The sequence below is a fragment of the Bufo bufo genome, chromosome 7, assembly GCF_905171765.1.
Source record: "Bufo bufo chromosome 7, aBufBuf1.1, whole genome shotgun sequence".
Taxonomy (NCBI): Eukaryota; Metazoa; Chordata; class Amphibia; order Anura; family Bufonidae; genus Bufo; species Bufo bufo.
The window spans coordinates 89,508,850-89,534,238 of NC_053395.1; the positions used below are offsets into that span (position 1 = coordinate 89,508,850).

The 25,389-nt window shown below is 43.3% G+C and overlaps 1 protein-coding gene across 2 annotated transcripts in view; it reads right to left on the reverse strand.

The window, feature by feature from the left end:
- Positions 1 to 24,882, reverse strand: part of CAVIN2 (caveolae associated protein 2) — a 136,055-nt gene extending 111,173 nt beyond the window's left edge. The window contains exon 1 of one of the 2 annotated variants that reach the window (XM_040439365.1): positions 24,122 to 24,882. In XM_040439365.1, coding sequence (XP_040295299.1) covers positions 24,122 to 24,616 — 495 coding nt within the window. In that variant the 5' untranslated portion in view covers positions 24,617 to 24,882. The remainder of the gene's footprint in view (positions 1 to 24,121) is intronic. The other variant, XM_040439366.1, reaches the window with a different exon arrangement.
- Between the last annotated feature and the right edge of the window lie 507 nt (positions 24,883 to 25,389).

Consider the following 25,389-nt stretch of genomic DNA (forward strand, 5'->3'; position numbering starts at 1 on the left):
TGATGGAGAATTTTTGTCTTACTGTATATTGTATTTGGTAAATGGCATGTTTAATTATCTAGGGACATTTTGTTGTGGTTCCTTATCATTGTGTCAGTCTATATTAGTATTCACTGTATGTTAGTTCTGCACTAAAGCAAAAAGCACTGAACAATCGTTCTGCTTCCACTACGGAAAATTGTGCTCACTAAATCAATAGAAAACAGTTGTTTTGACAACATAATTATGAAAAGTATCATATCACATACATGTCAGGCGTGTCAGCTATGCTTTAAAAAAAATGTACGTCTGGTTATAAGAGACCAGCAAAGAACAAAAAAAAAAAAAAAAAGACGAAGAAAAGAATAGAAACAAATATTTAACCCTTTCATGAACAGGGGTGTTTGGGGCCTTTATCTCCAGAACTAAACTTCACCTTTTGGAATGTTGATTATTTTTTGTTTCTGATGCACATAGAACTTTATTATTATTTAAAAGTTGATAGCAATGATTTTGTCGTTCTACTAGGGAAAATGTTCATGAACAGGAAACATACAGTATCTTTTTTCATGTTCAGTGTTTACTTAAAGAATGTTTACCCCAACAACAAACCTTTTAATTCTTCTGTGATGTCAAATATGTGTACTGTAAAATGTTGCTATGGTTCCAAAATGAAATTTTCCTTAAAGACTGGAGTTGCAAAGTGATCTCTGCCACCAAACCACGTTGTGCTACCAAAGATTGCTGTGTAGCAGTAGAGTCACTGAAGCAGCATAGTGACATACACTCACCTAAAGAATTATTAGGAACACCATACTAATACGGTGTTGGACCCCCTTTTGCCTTCAAAACTGCCATAATTCTACGTGGCATTGATTCAACAAGGTGATAATAGCATTCTTTAGAAATGTTGGCCCATATTGATAGGATAGCATCTTGCAGTTGATGGAGATTTGAGGGATGCACATCCAGGGCACGAAGCTCCCGTTCCACCACATCCCAAAGATGGTCTATTGGGTTGAGATCTGGTGCCTGTGGGGGCCATTTTAGTACAGTGAACTCATTGTCATGTTCAAGAAACCCCTTTGAAATGATTCGAGCTTTGTGACATGGTGCATTATCCTGCTGGAAGTAGCCATCAGAGGATGGATACATGTTCTCATTCTGTTTACGCCAAATTCGGACTCTACCATTTGAATGTCTCAACAGAAATCGAGACTCATCAGACCAGGCAACATTTTTCCAGTCTTCAACAGTCCAATTTTGGTAGCACATCCGTCTCAAGGTTGTGCGTGTTGTGGCTTCACAAATGCTTTGCTGCATGCCTCGGTTGTAATGAGTGGTTATTTCAGTCAACGTTGCTCTTCTATCAGCTTGAATCAGTCGGCCCATTCTCCTCTGACCTCTAGCATCCACAAGGCATTTTTGCCCACAGGATTGCCGCATACTGGATGTTTTTCCCTTTTCACACCATTCTTTGTAAACCCTAGAAATGGTTGTGCGTGAAAGTCCCAGTAACTGAGCAGATTGTGAAATACTCAAGACCAGCCCGTCTGGCACCAGCAACCATGCCAAGCTCAAAATTGCTTAAATCACCTTTCTTTCCCATTCTGACATTCAGTTTGGAGTTCAGGAGATTGTCTTGACCAGGACCACACCCCTAAATGCATTAAAGCAACTGCCATGTGATTGGTTGACTAGATAATTGCATTAATGAGAAATAGAACAGGTGTTCCTAATAATTCTTTAGGTGAGTGTAGTTTGTAAAGCTAAAAAAAGACATCTGTCTATCCAGTTCAGCCTGTTGTCCTGCAAGTTGATCCAGAGGAAGGCAAAAAACCCCTGTGAGATAGAAGCCAATCCTTCCCGACTCCAATCAGAATACCGTATTTTTTGCCCTATAAGACGCACCGGCCCATAAGACACACCTAGGTTTTTGGGGAGGAAAATAAGAAAAAAAAAAATGTTTAACCAAAAGGTGTGCTTTTGGTGGGTTTGGAACTAATAGTGGTCTGTGGATGGCACTATTACTGGGGATCTGTGAAGGACACTGTTATGGGGGATCTGTGGATGACGGATACTGTTATGGGGGGATCTGTGGATGATGGACACTGTTATGGGGGGATCTGTGGATGACGGACACTGTTACAGGGGGGATCTGTGGATGACGGACACTGTTACAGGGGGGATCTGTGGATGACGGACACTGTTACAGGCGGGGATCTGTGGATGGCACTGTTACAGGGGGGGATCTGTGGATGGCACTGTTACATGGGGGATCTGTGGATGGCACTGTTACAGGGGGGATCTGTGGATGACGGACACTGTTACAGGGGGGATCTGTGGATGATGGACACTGTTACAGGGGGGATCTGTGGATGATGGACACTGTTATGGGGGGATCTGTGGATGGCAGTGTTACAGGGGGGATCTGTGGATGACGGACACTGTTACAGGGGGGATCTGTGGATGACGGACACTGTTACAGGGGGGATCTGTGGATGTCTGACACTGTTGCAGGGGGATCTGTGGCTGGCACTGTTACAGGCGGGGATCTGTGGATGGCACTGTTACAGGGGGGGGATCTGTGGATGGCACTGTTACAGGGGGGATCTGTGGATGACGGACACTGTTACAGGGGGGATCTGTGGATGATGGACACTGTTACAGGGGGGATCTGTGGATGATGGACACTGTTATGGGGGGATCTGTGGATGGCACTGTTACAGGGGGGATCTGTGGATGGCACTGTTACAGGGGGGGATCTGTGGATGGCACTGTTACAGGGGGGGATCTGTGAATGGCACTGTTACAGGGGGGATCTGTGGATGGCACTGTTACAGGGGGGATCTGTGGATGGCACTGTTATATATGTGCCATCCACAGACCCCCCCACCCCATAAGAGCGCCATCCACAGACCCCCAGCCCATAATATTACTATACCGTAGCGGCGGGGCGGGGCTATAGTACACTGACTGCACCGCCCCGCCGCTATTCCGGCCCCCAGCTCCTCCTCCCAGTCCCTCCCCCGCTCGCTCGTACATCGCATCCAGCGATGTTAAACTGTCAGCATTCCCCCCATAAGACGCAGGGGCAAAAGTGCATCTTATGGGGCGAAAAATACGGTAACTCCCTGGATTAACGACCCATCTCTAGTAGCTATAGCCTGTAATATTATTACACTGCACGAATACTGTATTTTTTGCTTTATAAGACGCACCTAATGATAAGACGCAATAAGGTTTTTGAGGAGGAAAATAAAAATAAAATATTTTGAACCAAAAAGTGTGCTTTTGGTGGGTTTTGAACTAATGGTTGTCTGCGGATGACACTATTATGGGGGATCTGTGGATTACACTGTTATGGAGGGCATCTGTGGATGACGCACTGATAGAGCCACTGGTTGAGGATTATACATGACTAGAATTTACATATGAAGACTGCTGTGAGCAGGGTCCGGTGTAATGGAGTACAGTGACTGCACCGGGAACCGGCCGCGAGTGCAACAGCAGTTGTTAGCCTCCAGGACCTCCTCCCACCCCATGTGATAGAGCTCTGATACATCGCAGGCCGCGCTGTGCAGCATAGCGGCCGGCAATGAATCAGTGTCAGCAATGTAAAAATTGCACTATTCGCTTTATAAGTTGCACTGCCATTCCCCCTCCACTTTTGGAGGAGAAAAGAGCGTTTTATACAGTGAAAAATACTGTAAATTAAAAAAACTGCACTATATAGTACATGGAAATACCTTTCTAACAGAGCCAGCCCTGTACAGCACATGGGTCCAGAGATCTCCACATTTACTGCTCTAATTGCTCTGTTAGATTGTCTTCAGCCTGTTAGCTTAGGGGGCGTGTCCTTTCTGTTGCGTCTCTCTCTCTCTCTCTCTGTAACGGTCGCGTACACACACACACAGGGGGAAGGGAAGTGACCACTGCGCTCCACCCTTACCCCTGGCCCTGCCTACTTGCCTCGCGAGTCCTAATGACAGGGGACAACTGGACGGCAATCCCTAACTTGGAATAAGTGCAGGGATGACAGACAGACAAACAACAGGACGTGAACGGACCGAGTCAATACCAGGAAAGCTACAAAGTACAAAGGGAGCAAGCAGAGAATTGTCAGGAGAAGCCGGGGTCATACATACCAGGAGAGCATCAAAGTACACAAGGAGCAGGCAGAGGATCGTCAGGAATTCGGCAGGAGGTAAGTATGCCAGGAAAGACCAAATCACAGGTGGAACCTAAATTAACAGGCAACCTGTGGCCAGCAGGCTGCCTGTATTTATAGTGGGGAGTGAGGGTCATGTGACGTGGCCAGCGTCACATGACCGACAGACCAACCAGTCGAGCACCGAGTGATCAGCTCGGCGCTCAAGGCAGACTTAGGAGCAGGGAGCCACCCAGCTAGTAACGCCGCCCTGGGAATGAGGTCAAACACAGATCCTCATTCCCAAAGCTAAGCAACAGGTCTGCGGGTAATGGGGGACCGAGTGCACCTTCGGAACCCCGTTACACTCTCCCTCTCTCTGTAACTGCCACAGCTTCTAACAGAACATATGTATGGTGACAGTAAAAGATTTAAACTGAGCTTGTTCAACTAGCTCAGTGAGACAGACAAAAAATAAGGAAAAGAAGAAACAGCAGTTGGCGCTATACAGAAACATTTTATTGAATAGCTCACTGGCTATAATACATTTTTAATTACATGCAATTACAGAAGTATTCAGATCCAGGTGCTGGTTTGAAAAATGTAGACAATGTTTTGTGATACAACCCCTTTAATTGTGCTGCAAAATATCGCTGCTGTGTTTTTGGCGTGGCAAAAAAACACACCAAAAAACACATGCATTTTTTACAAAAATATGCACCTAGCAAAGGGAAAACACACAGCAATCGTTAATTTCTAACGATAATATGTTTTCCCTTAGTCCTAACAGCAGCACAGATGGGGGGGTTAAGAAGACTCCTCTTGGCAAAAGAAGTAGCTACGGCCCTGGTAAAATGGGCCTTCACAAACCCCAGAGGGTCTAGAGATTGGGAAACAAAGGATTCCCTAATAGCCTCCTTAATACATCGACTGATGGACGGCTTAGATGCCTTATAGGCTTTAAACTTACCGGCAAACAGGATTAGAAGATTTTTATCTCTCCTGAACTCCTTTGATCTATCCACATCCAGAGGATGTCTAACAGGTTCCTCGGAGGAGGTAGAAGGTGTAGAAAGAACCGGAAGGGATATCACCTGGTTGATATTCTGGAACAAAGGAACCTTAGGCCTAAAGTACGGGAGAAATCTTAGAAGGACCCGGTCTTGCAAAAAGATGGTATAGGGCTCGTGTGCTGAGAGAGCTTGAAGCTCAGAGACCCTCTTGGCCGAAGTCACTGCAAGGAAAAAAAAAAAGTTTCCATGTGACGAACTTGAAATCTACCTCCTCCAAAGGCTCAAAGGGGAGAGATGCTAACTCCTTGAGAACTACTGACAAATCCCATTGAGGAATGGGTCTCAGTACTGTAGGCTTTAATCTTTTAGCTCATTTAAGAAACCGTTTGATGAGTGGGTCCTGAGAAAAAAACCTGTTGAGGCAAGGTGAGATGGCTGAAACTTGAACCCTCAGAGTAGATGGAGCAAGGCCCTTGTCAAGGCAGTCTTGCAGGAACTGAAGGATGGCGGAGAGGGGCGGATCTGCAGACGCCACCTACTTTGAAGTACACCAGGATGAGAATATCCTCATAATCCATGAGTATGCTCTCTTGGTAGAGTCCGCTCTTGAATGAGACAGCATTCTCAGGACCGACTCTGAAAGCCCTTATAGTCTGGGAAGGGACTGATCAACCTCCAGGCTGAACCTGTGCAGATCTGAGCAGAGGAAAGTGTCCCACGACACCAGGGTCTGCTGAGGGGGGAGCCTCCAATATTGCCCTTCACTCGTTTGGGTGAGCTGGGTAAACCAGGATCTCTTCAGCCAAAACGGTATGATGGCTATCACCAAGGCCTTATCCTGATGGATTTTCATCAATACCCTCGGAAACATGGAAAGCGGAGGGAAGATGTAAGCCAGCCTGAACCTCCAGGATATTGACAGAGCATCTATTGCCAAGGGGTTGTCCTCCCTGTAAAGGGAACAAAACCTCTCCACCTTGGCATAGAACCTTGTTGCCATAAGATCCACTTCTGGCATTCCCCACTTGAGAACTATCTGCTTGAATATCTCCGGATGTAAAGACCACTCCACCGTTGGAAGACCGCGGCTCAGCCGATCCGCTATCATATTGTGGGAGCCTCGAATCTGAATTGCAGATAAGTGGGAAAGGTTCGACTCTGTCCAATACAGAATCACTGCGATCTCTGACAAGAGGGGGAGTGATCTTGTGCCTCCCTGATTGTTGATATAAAGTACCACAGTCATTCTGTCCGACTGGACTTTCACATCTTTGCCCCGGATCTGAGGGGCGAAGTAAAGGAGGGCTAGCCGGATAGCACGAATCTTGCAGAGATTGGATGAGAGAAGCCGGTCCTGAGGAGACCAGGTACTGTGGACTGGAGTGTCATCTAGGTGAGTGCCCTAGCCTACATGGGACGCATCTGTTGGTAAAAGTGTGAGGGGCAGAATAAATGCCAAAAGGAAGGGCAACAAACTGAAGGTGTCTGATGACTCCCGAAACCTGGACCGCAAGATATTTCCTGGAAGCAGGATGAATCGGGATGTGCAGATACGCATCCTTGAGGTCCAGGGTTGCCATCACGTCTCCAGGATTGAGAACGTGAAACAACTGACCTGATGGTCTCCATAGAAACCTCACCTTTCTTATATATTGATTGAAATATCTTGATAATCATCCGGAGATCCACTGACGTCTTGGGAACCAGAAAAACTGGTGAGTAGATCCCTAAGCCCTGTTCCCCTGCCAGAATATCCTCCAGAGTCCCCTTGTGGATGTAGTCCTGAATGTAAGCCTAAAGAACCGACTGCTTGGCAGCCTGTAAGAGCTTGGTCCTGATGAACCTCTCCGGAGGAAGAGAAATAAGATTGATTAAATACCCCTCGGAGATGACGTTCAGGACCCAGGGATCCGAAATCTCTCGGATCCAAATGTGTTTGAAGTGGAAGAGACGACCCCCCAACAGTAAGATGAGGAAGAGGAGTGGGGAAGTTTTCTGGCAGGACGGCAGCAGTAACAGGAGTCATCCAAGAGCCTCGAGGAGGCCCGTAGTTAGGAGGTGGATATTTTATCCTTGGCTACTTCGCGAGAGCGCCTCGAACCTCTTCGCTGTGTTCCCCAGTCCCTTTGGGCTCTTGACTGCTAGCCAGACCTACCACCATGGTTTGGTCTGCCCCGCCCTCGAATGGACTGCTGGGGAAGACTCTTCCCCTTCTTATCCGACAGACCTTCCATGATCTTATCTAGCTCCGAGTCGAACAAACGGTTGGGCTCAAAGGGAAGGCCACATAAATTATATTTAGAGGAGTTGTCAGCGAGCCAAGGCTTAAGCCATAAAGGCCTACGGGCCGCTGACACAAGGGCCATAGATTTGGCCGCCAATTTCAGCTGCAGCTGCGCGGTATCACACAGGAAATATGTCGCCAGGTTAATAGTCTTGAAAGCAGCCAGAATGTCGTCCCGAGACACCTTCTGATCCACGTCCGTCTGAATCTGGTTCAGGCGAGTCCGGAGGAACGTAGATACCTCTGTAGCAGCAATGGCTGTAGGCTGCCGTATAACTTCTTCTCAGAATGCACTCCACTCTCCTGTCAAGGGGACCCATCATCTACTGGAACCAGAGTGCATTTGGACAATTTGGCAATAGCCATGTCCACCTTGGGAATGGAACCCCACGACCCACAACAAGGATTTAGCCATCGGGAACATGGTTTTAAACCTTTTGGTTAGAACCGGACCTTTCTCAGGTTTCTTCCACTCTGTACGCATGACAGAGAGGAGGGTCTCATCCGCTTTAAAGACACGAAGTGCCCGACTAGCGGGATCGGAGGGCTCCCCCGGGTCAACATCATGGTCCCCCGACCTGATGGACTTAAGCAATCTTTGTATCTTTTCAGGAGGAAAGAAACATGAAGTAAGCTCTTCCTCATCCGAGGAGGAAGAAACTAAGGAGACCATAGAAGGTCTCTCCACAGGAGCAGAGGACTCCATAGGGGTCTGAGCAGAAAGCTTTTAATCAAGCATGCTTACGACTCCCTTGATAGACCCATCCACATAGGTCTTCACCCATTGATACATGTCCTGCCTCGTAGGTTCACTAGCAGGTTGAACCCTCGGACGGAGGTAGTAGGGACAGCTATCCTCAAAAAGAGCACTACAGTTGTAGCAGGATAAATGCTTCCTCTTGGAATTCACCTTTCTGCCTTCCGAATCTCGTGGAGAAGACATAACTGCGGGAAAAAAAGACAAGTAAAACATTTGTAAAAAACCCAAAATGTTAAGGAGAAAAGGTAAAAAGGTAGACCAGCGGAAGCTGAAAATGAGGACCAGAAGAAAAAGGCACTAATAAGTGGAGAAACACAGACTTATAGGATTCTGGCAGCTAGCTTGAAAACATGTGCAGTCAGAGACCTACCTGGTGCACAATGCTTCCTTAAATAGGGGAGGGTATGGGCCCAGAAACGAACCCCTGCCCCCAGAGGGAGAAACTCCACATTAACAAAATAAAAGTTTCCCCCCAAAGAAGGCAAACACTAGAAATCCTCCAACAGGAGGAAAGATCGCCGAATATAATACAAAATCGCAAGAGGACACGAAACCGTGTCGCAAGGAAGCTCCAGAAGTGACGTCAGAGCACTCCAACGTCACTTCCGGAAGATGGCGGCGCCCAGCGGCCGCAGGAAAACTGGACCGAGGACGCCGCAAAACCCACCGCAGCGAAGCGCCGCTGAGCAGAGCTGGCAACAGGTAAGCTGCCGGCAAATCACTCAGCAAAAGGAGGGCATAACCCGCTGACAAAATGAAAAAAAGATCGCCCTAGAAAAGAGGGGGAATCACTGCCTAATCCACAGTGGGCTGGAGGTGATTCCCTTCTTTATAGGGGATACTTAAAGTGTTTTATTGTTTTATTGCTTGGGCTCATTAAAAATTCAGCTGGTCCTACCAGTCCACGGGGGGTGGTTAACCCCTCATCTGTGCTGCTGGTAGGACGTAAGGGAAAACTTTAATCACAAAATCGATTTAAATTAACCCCTTCAAAAGGTTAAGGTAATTTAAAGTGACTTAGTTTTAGGGCTCATGCACACGGCAGTTGCCATTTTACAGTCTGCAAATTGTGGATAAGCAAAACACTGATACCTGCCGCATGTGTTCCGCATTATGCAGAACAGAACATCCTGCCAGCTATAGAACTGTCCTAGCCTCCTACTCCGTAAAACGAACAAGAATAAGACATGTTCCATTTTTTATTTTTTTTTGCAGCGCCGCAGAATGGACATACGGATGTGGACAGCATACAGGTGTGTCATCCGCATGTTTTGCTGCCCTATTGAAGTGAATGGGTCTGCATCCGACCCGCATTTGTGTGCATGAGCCTTAGACCTTCTCACAAATTAACTTCTGCTTTTTTGCTGGGGACAGTGTGAGGATACATTCCAGCCTCCTCCAGTGCACTGGTACGCTTATATGGACTGCTCCAGTGTGCTTCTGCATCCAGAAGTTCTCTTCAAGCCTTGGGATGTGTCATAATACAGGCAGCCTGCCAGTACTAACTGCTGTAGACTTTTTTTCCCATACGTATATTCATAGCACACATATCTAGGACTCAGAATACACATTTTCATAACAGCAAAGAGAGGCGGATTGTAGATCACAGAAAACAGTTTATGGGGGAGAGTGAGGGCTTATGAGGGGAAAGATCCAGGACACCAAGACAAATTGATTCCAGCACAGATGGGGCAAGTGCTATGCAGAATTGGTCCATTCAGGGGTGCTGACTAATAAGCTAAAACATACAGAGGCACTCAATCATGTCATAAATGAATGAGTAAGAAATGTCATTACAATGTACTGGAGGGAAGATGTAGCTGTCATACAACGAAAACTGCAGATTGAGATGCTGAGCATTCAGCAATGGTTAAGCTCTGTGTTCTGGATGGGAAAGGGGCCTCTGCACACTGAGCTCTGCAGTCAGCCAGTGAAGAAAGGCACACCCACTTCCTTTAGTCCGTCTATGCTGCTGAGGTCAGGATTCACACAGTAAGGCCTCTTGCACACGAATGTATTTTATTTCCGTGTCCATTCCGTTTTTGCGGACCGTATACGGAACCATTCTATTTTTTTTGCACAACGGAAATACACACATATGGAAATGGAATGCACGTTTTTGTTTTTTTTGCGGACCCATTGAAATGAATGGTTCCGTATGCGGTCTGCAAAAAAAACTAAAAAACTGAAGGTACTCCATGTGCATTCCATTTCCATATGTCCGTATTTCCGTTCCGCAAAAAAATAGAACATGTGCGGACCCATTCATTTAAAAAAATTTTATAAGTAGAACATGTCCTATTCTTGTCCGCAGCCACGGACAAGAAATGGCATTTCTATCATAGTGCCGGCTATGTGCTGTACCCAAAATGCTGAACGCACATGGCCAGTGTCCGTGCTTTGTGGATCGCAAAACAGTTGTGACGTGTGAATGGACCCTTATCCAAACATTTGTCTTCTCCCCCTCCCCCATATGACACTCACAAGGGTGCAGGAATATGTGCTATGAGGTGTTGTTTACAGGGCCAATCAGTAGAGCTGATGGGGCATTTTGGCTACTGTAAAGTAAAGGCTGGAGTCGCACATAGAATTTTGTATCATTTTATGTTTTCTTGTTAAAACTCTGTGGCTGCCACACGACTTTTTTTTCTTGGCTTTTTTGGCTTGTAAAAATGCCATAAAATGAATGCATTACTTACAAGCATTTATTTGGGGGCGGTCCTTTTTAGTCACTCAACATTTTTATTTTTATTTTTTTGAGATGTTTATAGTCTATGGGAAAATACACTACACCAAGAGCATGGTGGGATAAAAAAAAAAAAAAGGGCAAAAAAGGCCTGGAAACTATCATATAATTTACACGCTTTATGCAAGTTGTTTTATTGTAAGTACAATAAATTATACCTTTTAACAAAAGATTCGGGTATTGCACTATGATCTGTTCCTCTTGAAGGAAGTCGCTTTGCTGGTGGGTATCGAGACCATATACTGGTGATGCATCTGTGAAGCTGCAAAATCTCCATGAAGACTTATTGTTTGTGAAACACTCACCATTCAAGTCTAGCGCGGACCCATATGTACAGTCAGGTCCATAAATATTGGAACATCGACACAATTCTAACATTTTTGGCTCTATACACCACCACAATGGATTTGAAATGAAACAAACAAGATGTGCTTTAACTGCAGACTGTCAGCTTTAATTTGAGGGTATTTACATCCAAATCAGGTGAACGGTGTAGGAATTACAACAGTTTGCATATGTGCCTCCCACTTGTTAAGGGATCAAAAGTAATGGGACAATTGGCTTCTCAGCTGTTCCATGGCCAGGTGTGTGTTATTCCCTCATTATCCCAATTACAATGAGCAGATAAAAGGTCCAGAGGTCATTTCAAGTGTGCTATTTCCATTTGGAATCTGTTGCTGTCAACTCTCAAGATGAGATCCAAAGACCTGTCACTATCAGTGAAGCAAGCCATCATTTGGCTTAAAAAAAAACAAAAAAACATCAGAGAGATAGCAAAAACATTCGGCGTGGCCAAAACAACTGTTTGGAACATTCTTAAAAAGAAGGAACGCACCGGTGAGCTCAGCAACACCAAAAGACCCGGAAGACCACGAAAAAACAACTGTGGTGGATGACCGAGGAATTCTTTCCCTGGTGAAAAAAACACCCTTCACAACAGTTGGCCAGATCAAGAACACTCTCCAGGAGGTAGGTGTATGTGTGTCAAAGTCAGCAATCAAGAGAAGACTTCACCAGAGTGAATACAGGGGGTTCACCACAACATGTAAACCATTGATGAGCCTCAAAAACAGGAAGGCCAGATTAGAGTTTGCCAAACGACATCTAAAAAAGCCTTCACAGTTCTGGTACAACATCCTATGGACAGATGAGACCAAGATCAACTTGTACCAGAGTGATGGGAAGAGAAGAGTATGGAGAAGGAAAGGAACTGCTCATAATCCTAAGCATACCACCTCATCAGTGACACATGGTGGTGGTAGTTTCATGGCGTGGGCATGTATGGCTGCCAATGGAACTGGTTCTCTTGTATTTATTGATGATGTGACTGCTGACAAAAGCAGCAGGATGAATTCTGAAGTGTTTTGGGCAATATTATCTGCTCATATTCAGCCAAATGCTTCAGAACTCATTGGATGGCGCTTCACAGTGCAGATGGACAATGACCCAAAGCATACTGCAAAAGCAACCAAAGAGTTTTTTAAGGGAAAGAAGTGGAATGGTATGCAATGGCCAAGTCAATCACCTGACCTGAATCCAATTGAGCATGTATTTCACTTGCTGAAGACAAAACTGAAGGGAAAATGCTCCAAGAACAAGCAGGAACTGAAGACAGTTGCAGTAGAGGCCTGGCAGAGCATCACCAGGGATGAAACCCAGCGTCTGGTGATGTCTATAGGTTCCATACTTCAGGCTGTAATTGACTGCAAAGGATTTGCAACCAAGTATTAAAAAGTGAAAGTTTGATTTATGATTATTATTATGTCCCATTACATTTGGTCTCTTAACAAGTGGGAGGCACATATGCAAACTGTTGTAATTCCTACACCGTTCACCTGATTTGGATGTAAATACCCTCAAATTAAAGCTGCAGTTAAAACACATCTTGTTAGTTTCATTTCAAATCCATTGTGGTGATGTATAGAGCCAAAAATGTTAGAATTGTGTCGATGTCCCAATATTTATGGACCTGACTGTATGTACTCTTTTATCTAATAATGACACACATTGGGCCTCATTTATCAAAACTGTCACTGTTCACTTTTCATTTTTTTCAAAACACTTTAAGGAATAAAAGGTAAGTTCTGATTGGTTGCTATGGGCAACTAAGACAATTTTCCTGTTGGACAGTTTTGTATAGATTATGATATAAATTGTGCCAAAAATTCTGGAGTTAAATTCGGTCTCAAACTAAGCCTACTAATAGGGGGTCACTTACAAAGACTAGATTTTACTCCAGTCTTTGGGGTGCATTTATCAAAACTGGTGTAAAGGAAAACTAGCTTAGTTGCCCATAGCAACCAATCAGAATCCACCTTTCATTTTTAAGAGCTTCTTTTGAAAATGAAAGTTGGAATCTGATTGGTTGCTATGCGGAACTATGCCAGTTTTCCTTTACACCAGTTCGATAAATCTCCACCTTTGTTTCCCCATTGCCTGCCTAATTTTAGACGAGACATGTGCTTCATCATAAATTAGGCAGTCTCTGCGCCAGTAGTCAAAACTACTCCAGTCCCTGGCTGTTGTAGTTTCTCACCAACATTAATGCCAGGTGTAAATGTTTGTAAATCTATTGGGGCCAATATCCCAGCCCCCGCCACGCTACTGTCTTTCCCTCAACACTCCCAAATGTTGAATGCAGCGCAACTATTGTCTAATGGGTGTTTAAAAAGTCACAAAAAGGCCCTTATGACTTTTTTACACCAAAAACAGGCATAGCACCATTTGTAAATGACCCCCATAGTTCACATAGCGTTAGACAAAAAGGACCAGTAATGCACCAAATTTTTTATCCACAGACTGAGACACGGGGGGTCATCTAAATACGCAAAACTGGAAATAAAAACGTTGCAAGACCCCTTTTTGCTATTTTTTTTTTATGCCCATGCCACAATATTTTGTTGCACGTTGCATTTTTACACCATCCTCACCACTTGGAAGGGGGCAGCACCAGGGCCATATCATCTGCCCTGGTGTAGCTGGCCAGCTAAGACCTGTCCTAGGTTGCTAATATAGCTTATATGTTTATACAGCTAAACCTGCCAATAACCTTAATACAGTTCCTATGTTTGTGTGTTAAAGAAAAACGAAGAGTTATTTACAGTGACTTAATGTTTGCATGTCATATAACTGTTATATATTGTGTTCACAGAAGCAGAAAAGATAAGATTCATTATATGGATGTGAGGTAAGCTCAATGACACAGCAGAAACAACAGGAAGCATAGAGTTAAATTGTTGATGCTGGGTAGGAGTCTAGACCAATCACAGCCAGCCTCACACACAGCAGGAGTCTTGGCCAATCACAGACAGCCTCACACACAGCCTCTGTGGGAAATTCCCTAGCAGGAGCTGCTAGAAATTATTATTCACCAAAGAGAGAAGCTGAACAGACATTCACTCCACTAAGAGCTGTGTTTTATGGAAGCAGAGAGGCCAAAATAGGTATTTAAAACAGTTATACAGGGTGGGCCATTTATATGGATACACCTTAATAAAATGGGAATGGTTGGTGATATTAACTTCCTGTTTGTGGCACATTAGTATATGTGAGGGGGAAAACTTTTCAAGATGGGTGGTGACCATGGCGGCCATTTTGAAGTCGGCCATTTTGAATCCAACTTTTGTTTTTTCAATAGGAAGAGGGTCATGTGACACATCAAACTTATTGAGAATTTCACAAGAAAAACAATGGTGTGCTTGGTTTCAACGTAACTTTATTCTTTCATGAGTTATTTACAAGTTTCTGACCACTTATAAAATGTGTTCAATGTGCTGCCCATTGTGTTGGATTGTCAATGCAACCCTCTTCTCCCACTCTTCACACACTGATAGCAACACCACAAGATAAATGCTAGCACAGGCTTCCAGTATCCGTAGTTTCAGGTGCTGCACATCTTGTATCTTCACAGCATAGACAATTGCCTTCAGATGACCCCAAAGATAAAAGTCTAAGGGGGTCAGATTGGGAGACCTTGGGGGCCATTCAACTGGCCCAAGATGACCAATCCACTTTCCAGGAAACTGTTCATCTAGCTGGCACGTTCCCTGAGTTTTTCCAGCAAGATGGTGCACCACCACATTATGGGTGTCAGGTCCAAGCATTCCTAGATGAACAGTTTCCTGGAAAGTGGATTGGTCGTCGTGGGCCAGTTGAATGGCCCCCAAGGTCTCCCGATCTGACCCCCTTAGACTTTTATCTTTGGGGTCATCTGAAGGCAATTGTCTATGCTGTGAAGATACGAGATGTGCAGCACCTGAAACTACGGATACTGGAAGCCTGTGCTAGCATTTATCTTGTGGTGTTGCTATCAGTGTGTGAAGAGTGGGAGAAGAGGGTTGCATTGACAATCCAACACAATGGGCAGCACATTGAACACATTTTATAAGTGGTCAGAAACTTGTAAATAACTCATGAAAGAATAAAGTTACGTTGAAATTCTCAATAAGTTTGATGTGTCACATGACCCTCTTACTATTGAAAAAACAAAAGTTGGATTCAAAATGGTCGACTTCAAAATGGCCGCCATGGTCACCACCCATCTTGAAAAGTTTCCCCACTCACATATACTAATGTGCCACAAACAGGAAGTTAATATCACCAACCATTCCCATTTTATTAAGGTGTATACATATAAATGGCCCACCCTGTATAATGTTCCTACTGTTAATATAGTGATTAGAACTGTATACTGAACCAGTTATATGTGTGTTTACTTACAGTTTCACCAATTGCAAACTACAAATTCAATTGCAAACTACAAAGTTCACAATCCAAATTCCATATTGCAATCCAAATTACATACAACCATACCAGATCATACTCAACCAATCTGCAAATAGTTACTGCTAACTGCAAATTGCGACTATATTCAGCAAGTAGAACTATAAGTTAGACCTCAGATATACCTCTCAGAGAGATCATAAAGTGCTTAAATAACTTAAAGTGAGAGTGCAGATACTGAAGAGAGAAATATATCCACCATTTTATGTTGAATGACAAGATTGAACAGTTAAACCACCATCTTATGCATACCGCCATTTTGTGATATCTTTTCAACACGTGTTATGTACATGGACTATCTGCTGCGAAGACGGCAGTGTTATATATGAAGAAAACTTCAAGTTAATAGAGAAGTTATTTCAAGCATTTGGTGTGCTCTTTAAACCAACTGTTTCCATAGAACGGCACTAGAGGAATTACAGAGTAATAGACAGTCTGGTTAGACTAAAAGTCAGAGATATCAGAATTCTTCTAATGCCACAGTGCAAAAGGCAGTTTATAGTGCTGCGCCTGCCACACCTGGCATATTCTGTTACATTTACGCCAGCTTTAGGAGTAGGGAGTGGAGTAGACTTTCACTCCTGGTGCATGGAAGAAGCTGTTAAATGGTGGCCTTTGTAAATGACCACCAGCGTGATGAAAATATTTTTTGAAAAACACATAGGGGAAGATTTATCAACCCCTATGCCATGGATTGATGCTAAAAAGTCGCACAGCCTAGTTTTCTGACACTTTAATGACATTGTGACTAGATTTAATCACAACTGCCATTTTTACACCACCCCAGCCAGTATTTAAAAAAAGGGTGTGTGGCAAGGGTGAAGTGTGGGTGAGGTCATCAGCCCTGACACATGGCGTAAATGATTGAAATCTACACCAGCTCATAGCTTTTAGTCTCGTGCACAGACTGAAAAAAACCCCGAAAATTGTCTATCCCTGCACTGTGTTCTGCTGCGGAATTTACATTTCGCGGTTGTGTTGGGGGATTTCCTTTTGAGACTCTATCCTTTCAATTCAAAAGAAAAATATGCAACAAAATATGTTTGGATTTTGTAGCGAATCTTTCCACAGTGTTTTCCACTACAGAATAAATTTCCCTTTGAATTGAATGGAGAGATTCTCATACAGTAAATCCACAACAAAATCTGCACCATTATTTACACCAAAAAATCTCCAACTTTGTAAAAATCTGCACTTGAAAATTTTCTGGTGGAATTTTACACCACACGTGAAGATTCCCTAAGGCCTCTTTCACATGAGCGAGTTTTCTGCGCGGGTGCAATGCATGAAGTGAACGCATAGCACCCGCACTGAATCTTGACCCATTCATTTCAATGGGTCTGTGCACATGAGCATGTTTTTCACGCATCATTTCTGCGTTGCGTAAGAATCGCAGCATGTTTTATATTCTGCATTTTTCAGTGAATGAGGCTTCAATGAAAAATGCATTGCATCTAAATGCGGTTTTCACTGATAGTTGCTAGGAGATGTTATTTGTAAGGCCTCTTTCACACGGGCGTTGCGGGAAAAGGTGCGGGTGCGTTGCGGAAACATGCACGATTTTTCAGCGCGAGTGCAAAACATTGTAATGCGTTTTGCACTCGCGTGAGAAAAATTGTGCATGTTTGGTACCCAAACCCGAACTTCTTCACAGAAGTTCGGGCTTGGGATCTGTGTTCTGTAGATTGTATTATTTTCCCTTACAGCATATATATAAGGGAAAATAATAGCATTCTTAATACCAAATGCATAGTACAATAGCGCTGGAGGGGTTAAAAAAAATAAAAAATGATCTTTTACCATGGTGATGGATCATGTGATGGACCATGTGATGACCGGAGTGACGTCACCACAGGTCCTTTTCCTGCACACAGCAAAAAAGAAAACAGAAGAGAAGCCAGGCTGCGCGAGCAAGTGGATTAAGGTGAGTTTAATTATTTTTTTATTTTTTTTACCCCTCCAGCCCTATTTTACTATGCATTCTGTATTCAGAATGCTATTATTTTCCCTTATAACCATGTTATAAGGGAAAATAATAATGATCGGGTCCCCATTGTCTCCTAGCAACCGTGTGTGAAAATCGCACCACATCCGCACTTGCTTGCGGATGCTTGCAATTTTCACGCAACCCCATTCATTTCTATGGGGCCTGCGTTACGTGAAAAACGCACAAAATGCTGCGATTTACACGCAACGCAAAAGTGATGCGTGAAAATCACCGCTCGTGTGCACAGCCCCATAGAAATGAATGAGTCAGGATTCAGGGCGGGTTCAACTCACGCATCGCATCCGCGCGGAATACTCGCCCGTGTGAAAGGGGCCTAAGTCTTCAGGTTTTTTTCACACGTTTTTTTGTCTGGTCTTTTTGGCCGAACCTGAGACGGAGCCTCCAACACAGAAGTGAAATAGTGAATGGGACATTGAAAATGAAAAACTTCAGTGACAACTTTGTTCATACTGGGGGTCATTTACTAATCTGAAATACACCTAAAGTAGGCGTATTTCAAGCTCAGATTGCGGGGCAATGGTTAGTTGCGCCACTATCTGCAACTTTTCCCTGCTCACGGCAGGTCTGAAATTCTGGGTGTGACAAGGGCAGGAAAGGGGAGGGGCCAGCAGGCCAGTCTCATTCATCATTTTCTAAGCCTGTTTTGGGCATAGAAAATTGTCTAAATGTAAGACAGCTCAGAGGCTGGCTTACATTTAGAATTGGCGCTGGATGTGCCGAAGTTATGTTGATGCCGATGCCTCTTCATAACTTTGGCGGATCCACCACCAGCACAGGGTCTTTATTAATAAATGTGTCCCAGTGCTTTTATGACAAAGCACAGCAGGGAAGTCAAATTCAGCTCTATTTCACCTGTATATGGATATATGTGCCCCAAAGTCTCTGCCCTCACCATTATTTAATGATTTATTCTTTAAAAATATAAAAATAAAAGCAGGACAGAATCATCAGCCTTCATATTCATCACTAAGGCTAGGTTCACACCTGAGCGTTTTACAGCGCGTTCCTACGTGCTGTAAAACGCTCAACAGGCAAAAACCAATGTTTCCCTATGAGCATGGTTCTCATCTGAGTGTTTTACAGCGCGTACGAACGTGCTGTAAAACGCCCTACGCCCCAAGAAGTACAGGAGCTTCTTTGGGGAATATTGTCGCGCGTAACACCTCTGTTTTTCATTGTACGCCTCTGTGGTCAATAGCAAGAACGCGCGTACGATGCGCGTTTCCAAAATACAAAAACGCCCCAAAATACGCTTCAAAGACGCCCAATAAAAATGCCTGTATCGAATACGCTCAGGTGTGAACCCAGCCTAAGACCTCATTCACACAACCATATTTTTAGTCCGCATCTGATCTGCAGATTTTTTGTGGATCGCACATTAAACTCATTAGTTTCTAAGTGACCTCATAAAATGAAGACGCTGTCCGCATCTGTGCGGCTATGCTGTAAACTATAGAGCATATCCTATTCTTGTCCGTTTTGTGACATGCGGAAAGTTGGGGATGGAAAGTTGGGGATGCACAAGACCGGTATCTGCATTTTACGAATCTGCGGTTTGTGGACTGGATACGGCGGTGTTAATATAGCCTTACCATGTAGAGCAGCATGTGGGTGCATATACACACTATGAAACTTGGATCAATAACAATGTAATCACTATTTTTACTGTTAGACCTATTTTGAAAAAAAAAATAAGCTGGATTCTGATTGGTTGCTATGGGCATAGCCTCCAATTCTGTCCACACTAGCTTTTTATACATGCGGTCCCAAAAGTCTAATTTAAGCTAGACATATTATTTTTAAGTTTTGGCATATGGAGTATTTTACTTGCTATCTTCTACTGGGATGGGAACTTGAAGCATAAAAACAGTTGTGTAAACAAGCACAGAGAGCGTCAATAGATAGGCCTTGGCCTAACAGTCACTAGTGCCGGCGTCTCGTACATTCCTTGTAGTTTAATGGGAAAAAATTTAAAATGTGTAAAAATAAAGTAGGCATATCTGTGGGAAATACATTGCTTCCATGAGAGGCAGTGGGAGACGAGAGGCTATCTGTAAGTGTCACAACAATGCAGCTTAGTCCTGGGCTGGGTCTGCTTGCTCAAGAGGAATGTAAACTATTTGGAGCTGGGATTTTACACCACATACAGAAATGTGACACAAGGCCAATTTTTTCCTAACCTTTGCCAGATAAAAAAAAAGGGCCCACACAAATATTTGTAACTAGTTATATATGCACAATGGACTGCTACATTTATAAGGATATAGATATCCATCATATCTGGACCCATCCTTTAACTGCTGCAGGTTGTCAAGGCAGACATTTAATGAAAATGTACCAGTGTTGCATGTAACATCTAATTGCAGAGCGGTCCTATGCTACAAGGAGCTAACTGACTTGAGTATGATTTACATCTGTATAGACATCCAATATCTGAGTGTTCTAGATTTGCAATCATTCTGGAATTTCAGTAGAAATCAGTTGTCAAATGCTGCTCTCTATAGTTGCTCTCTTGGAGATGAAGAAAATCCCATCTTCCCCAACTGATCCTCAACCACTCTCACTACCCAGCAGGAAATGCCATGCCCAGGCTGTACGCCCATCTCCACCAGATGTCAGGCAGTGGAGGGTAGAGGTAAGCTGGGGACAGTGCAGCCTCAAGAACATTTCATCGGCTAACCTTTCATGATATAACAGTAGTTAGGCTTTCTTTGCTTAGTGTTCTGCTTTATGATTATATTGTTACAGTTTACAGTAGTTAATGGTGGGTAGTATGTTTATAGACTTTGTCTCTCTTGTTAAGTAACTTTATGTTAGTTATAAGATGTGTAGACAGTCCTGAAAAGCATAGCACCTTAAAGACATGACAAACAGTATACGCTTTATTCATTTCTTCAGGGAGTGTAAAGACCATAAGGAGCTTCAGACAGCTGGACACTTGCATTTTACCCTAGTTCTCTGCATTCAACTGTGCCCAGTCTGAGCAGGAAAACTGTCACAGCACAGGGTTAAATTAAGAAACGCTGCACAGCATTGGACACATGGTAAAATAGTTGAAGATTCAACTTTTCCATTTTTGGTCTGAATTACTCATGATTAACTTGAGCACATGGTATTCACTGTTAGTGAAAAGGAAAAACTCAAACATAATAAAGTGGTCCTTTATACTATGTCGGAGACTGCAGTTTAGTTTGTGATGTTTATAAATGTTTAAAATATTCTTGAGTAATATATGAATAGATGCATGAAGAAGCATGAACAGCACCCCAGCCCTTCTGAACACTACAGTAGGGGTGGGAAGGAAACTATCCCATATAGTTTATGCATACAATTTACAGCCAACCACCTAAATGCATCTACTTTGCTGTGTAGGCCACAGTGTCCAGTGGTGCTGGTGCAATGTACCAGTCTGTGCCCCAGTCAGTACTAGCAGCGTGGAGTGGCCATCATGTCACCTGCTAGCAGAGGTTTCCACTGTCATCTAACAGCCCAAACATACTATTTCAACTGAGAGGACAAATAAATAAATAAATCAGCATTAAGGAGTCTGAAGGATACTGGAATAGATAATTACAATGCAAACTTTGGGGGAGATTTATCAAAACTGGTCTAATGGAAAACTGGCTTAGTTGCCCAAAGCAACGAATCAGATTTCACTTTACAAAAGAGTTCTGAAAAATAAAGGGTTGGATCTGATTGGTCAACCAAGCCAGTTTTCCTTTACACCAGTTTTGATAATTCTCACCCACAGTTTTTCTTGTTTCTGTTTGCAAATCTTTAACGCAATTACAAATATCTTTCAGCTTGCCCTGATGATTTGCTTATCAACTTTTGCAGGATGGTGCAAATATGGTTGTCCAGGGGTGACTGGGAATTTAAAGTGGCCCTGGAACAGTAAACCTAAAAGTGGCTCCAAGTTGTAGGCAAGTCCAAATTGGCAGAAGGAGGGGCAACACACGCCACAAGTAGGCAATAATAACAGCAGTAGGCGGGGCCAGCAATACTTTAGTGTAGCCCAAAATACGGCCCCAGGAAAACCATATATCATAGCATAAGACACTGCCGTATTACCATTCTGAGGACAGTGATACAGTTGAATTCAGGATGGACCTGGCCAGGTGCATGAGTACCTGATGGTCCTAGCATTAAATAATGCTGAGAACATCAGATCATTATGTATCTGTCCAGCAGCCGTGAGGAGGGCTCGGGCGGCCCTCTGAGCATCGGCCCACTGGGAAATTTCCCTGTAGAGTATATGGCCAGTCCGCCTCTGTGGTAGTCACCCCTATATGTAAAATAAAGCTTCTTAGAGATTCTAGAGACAATTGTCATATGCTCATTTCTCTGTACATACCACTAATGTATACGGCCGGTTTACAGCAGGTGAAAGATGGAAGTTGGAGTAATTCACACTAGATGTATTAAAAGTTACACCTCTCTTATGAAATTTAGTGCATTTTTATCCATCTAAAGTTGCTTTCACATAGTCAGTGTTTGAACAGTGATTTCCATCTGTAATTATTAGCCAAAACCACGACTGGAGGCTACACAGAGATAATGGAAAGATTTGCTCCCGTTCTGTATTCTTAAACCCACACCTGGTTTTGGCTGACAATCACTGATGGAGATCACTAATCAAACACTGACCAAACACTGACTGTGAAAGCTGCCTGACAGTCAGGAAATTAAATCTACAGCAGGATTAATTAGAATATAAAAGGGGTGCAGTTTCCTCCAAATTAGGGTCCATTCACACGTCCGCAATTCTGTTCCGCATTTTGCGGAACGGAGTTGCGGACCCATTCATTTCTATTAGTATTCATATTCTATTAGTGCCGGCGATGTGCGGTCCGCAAAATGCGGAACGCACATCGCCAGTGTCCGTGTTTTGAATGGAGCCTAAATCATCAAGCTCCCTTTAATACCACATCCACTTTTCTTCACAGGTAATAAATATTGGATTTGTGATGGGTCAGACTCTGGGACCCACAGCAATTCCGAGAACAAGGGTCCCCAGATTCCCCTCTCTGAATTGAGCGGTAGTGCACACTCTTGTGTAGCTCTCATTCACTACAATGGGAGTTATGGAAACAGCGGAGCTCAACTGTTTCTTGCCGTGGAAATGGAGAGATGGGACAACGCTTTTCATTTCTGTGGGACCGATGAAGCTTTGTCTATGTGAGTGCCGCACAATTGAATAGAGCAGTGGACCGATATGCACACTACCTCTCCATTCAAAGAGGGCACTAGAGTAACACTTGTTCTTGGGATTTCCAGCAGTCTTGGCAGTCTGACACCATCTCCTGACATGATCTTTAAACACATTTTTTGTGGGAAAATCCCTTTAATATATGTTAGACAACAAGTGAAATCTTTGTTACTTTAGTATAAGATCAAAGTGAAAAACCATTAACTGTGGATCATTCATTTCTTCCACATGGTTTATGGTTTCATCCAAAATTGCCACACCCATTCTTTTCAACCATATATGGTACTTATTTTAAGCATTGCAATCGTGGAACTTCTTGCAGTGAGCATTTTTGTTGAGACTGGTGTATGTGTGTATATATACAGTACATATATATTGTGACACAGTGAGAGGTGTCAGGGAAAACAGTTATTTTCATCCCAGCATGTGCTGCCGGGCTGATTTACAACCAGGTGAGGTCAAATACCGGACCGGATTTTAAATGCCAGTCCGGGTTTTGGCAGCACCTGGCTGTCCTTAAATAGGCAGCTGGGCTCAGAAGCCATGTCTCTGTGTTGGGATCTGGGAGCCTTGTGTCTGGATGAAAGTTTGCTACCTGTTTGGCGTGAAAACAGGTTGGTGCTGCTATCAGCAAGGGCTCTTTGAGGCAGAATTGCCGCATGGTGTGAATTACCACCAACACCGCAAGGTGACTTTTTGTTTGAATATTACTGCTTGTTTTGTCACTTGCCTAAAGTGTGAATAAAACACTGAATTGTTTGATCCAAAGAACTTGTTGCCTCTATACAGCGTCCGCTAATCCTGTCTACCAGAGCAAGTCCCCACAATATATATATATATATATATATTATATATATATATTATATATATATATATATACACACACACACACACACACACAGCTATAACAGCTATACATATGTGTGTGTTTGTATTTTATATGATATTCATATTTGCCTTAAATATACAAAAGGAGAACAATAGAAACACAATAACTATCTATAACAACTTGCATATATCCTCATGAGATACAATGATAGCTAAAATGTAAGTACCACTGGCTCCACAGTGATAAGGGAGTGGCTGTCCAGGTTAGCAGTCGGTACATGTTATGCAAAAAAGAAACACTATAAAAATAATATATACATGACAGAAAAAGTAATATTTTGTACAAATCCTGTGTAACTCACCTGGAAGATCAATACTTTGAAATTGTTTCTTCTCAAGAGCTGATTGTGGTTGCTCTCCAGCTTCTTCACCTGCACAGTCTGCTTATCCATACGATCCTTGACGTCTCTCATGTTGGCGCTGACTTTGCGAGATTTCTCCAAAAGTTTACTGACTGTGTTGCTGGTCGATGTATGACTTTTTGATAGTTTGGTAATATCATTTTGGATACCTTTTACTGAATTTTCTATGTCAATCTGCCTCTTTTCCATTTTGTGCTGGTTTTCTTTCACTGAATCCAGCATGTTCACCAGTTTATCCAGCAGGGTGAGAACTGTGATGGCGTTGACTTGATTACTGTCTTTGATGGAGTCTGCTGCTAGTTGCTGTGGTGTTGGACTAGAGCTGGGTGACTCTGCAGGGCTGTGGCTGGGCACCACCAACTCCTGGCTCTCATGATCACCACTTTTCTGAAACTCTTCGTTGTTCTTCTCTATTTGAATTGTATCTTCTTCCATGTTCACAGATGTTCACAATTTCTGCCGAGCAGCTGCCTCACTTTTCTCTTGTGTTTTCTTATGATATTTCTTATGAACTTTTTGTTAAAGTAGCAGTTGTTCTCTCTTCTCCTTTGATTAGTGTTTGCTTTGATAGGGTACTATAACACACAAGTCTGCAGCAAAACACTGCCAGAAACTACATTCCAGCTTCTCTTTTAAGCCCTGCTCCACCCAGTGGGAGGTGAAATGTGAATTTTCCAAACTTTTCAGATCCAGGGGTGTGTTTCAGAGAATACACTCCATGTCACGGCACTCCTAGATGTGCAGGTTTAGATTTTTTTTTTTTTCAACATGCCATAGTTCAATAATGACTTCATGCAGGCACAGAAAACACCCTATGTTGGACAGGAGCCATCTCTGCTTCTCTTGGCTGCAGGGGAAAACTTTTGGCTGGCTGCTACGATACACTGGAACACTGAGCATGTTTTTTTCCTGGATGAAGTTATTTTCAGAGAGAAGTATTGTTTGCATCTGCCAAGGGAATAACCCATGATGCGGTTCACATCTACATATCTTTTTCTTTACAAATATAGAGATCTCAGTATGTGCAGAGCCAGAGGGGATAGCTGCAGTTATTGTAAGTTTATCTTTTGCTTATTGTGAATGGTTTCTCTGTGACCGTTTCCTGTTTTAACTGGTAAGATGCCAGAAAGTATTATATGCCTTTTAATGGCATTACCACTGTCATGACATTGAGATACAGGTATCTGTAGGATAACAGAGTTAGAATA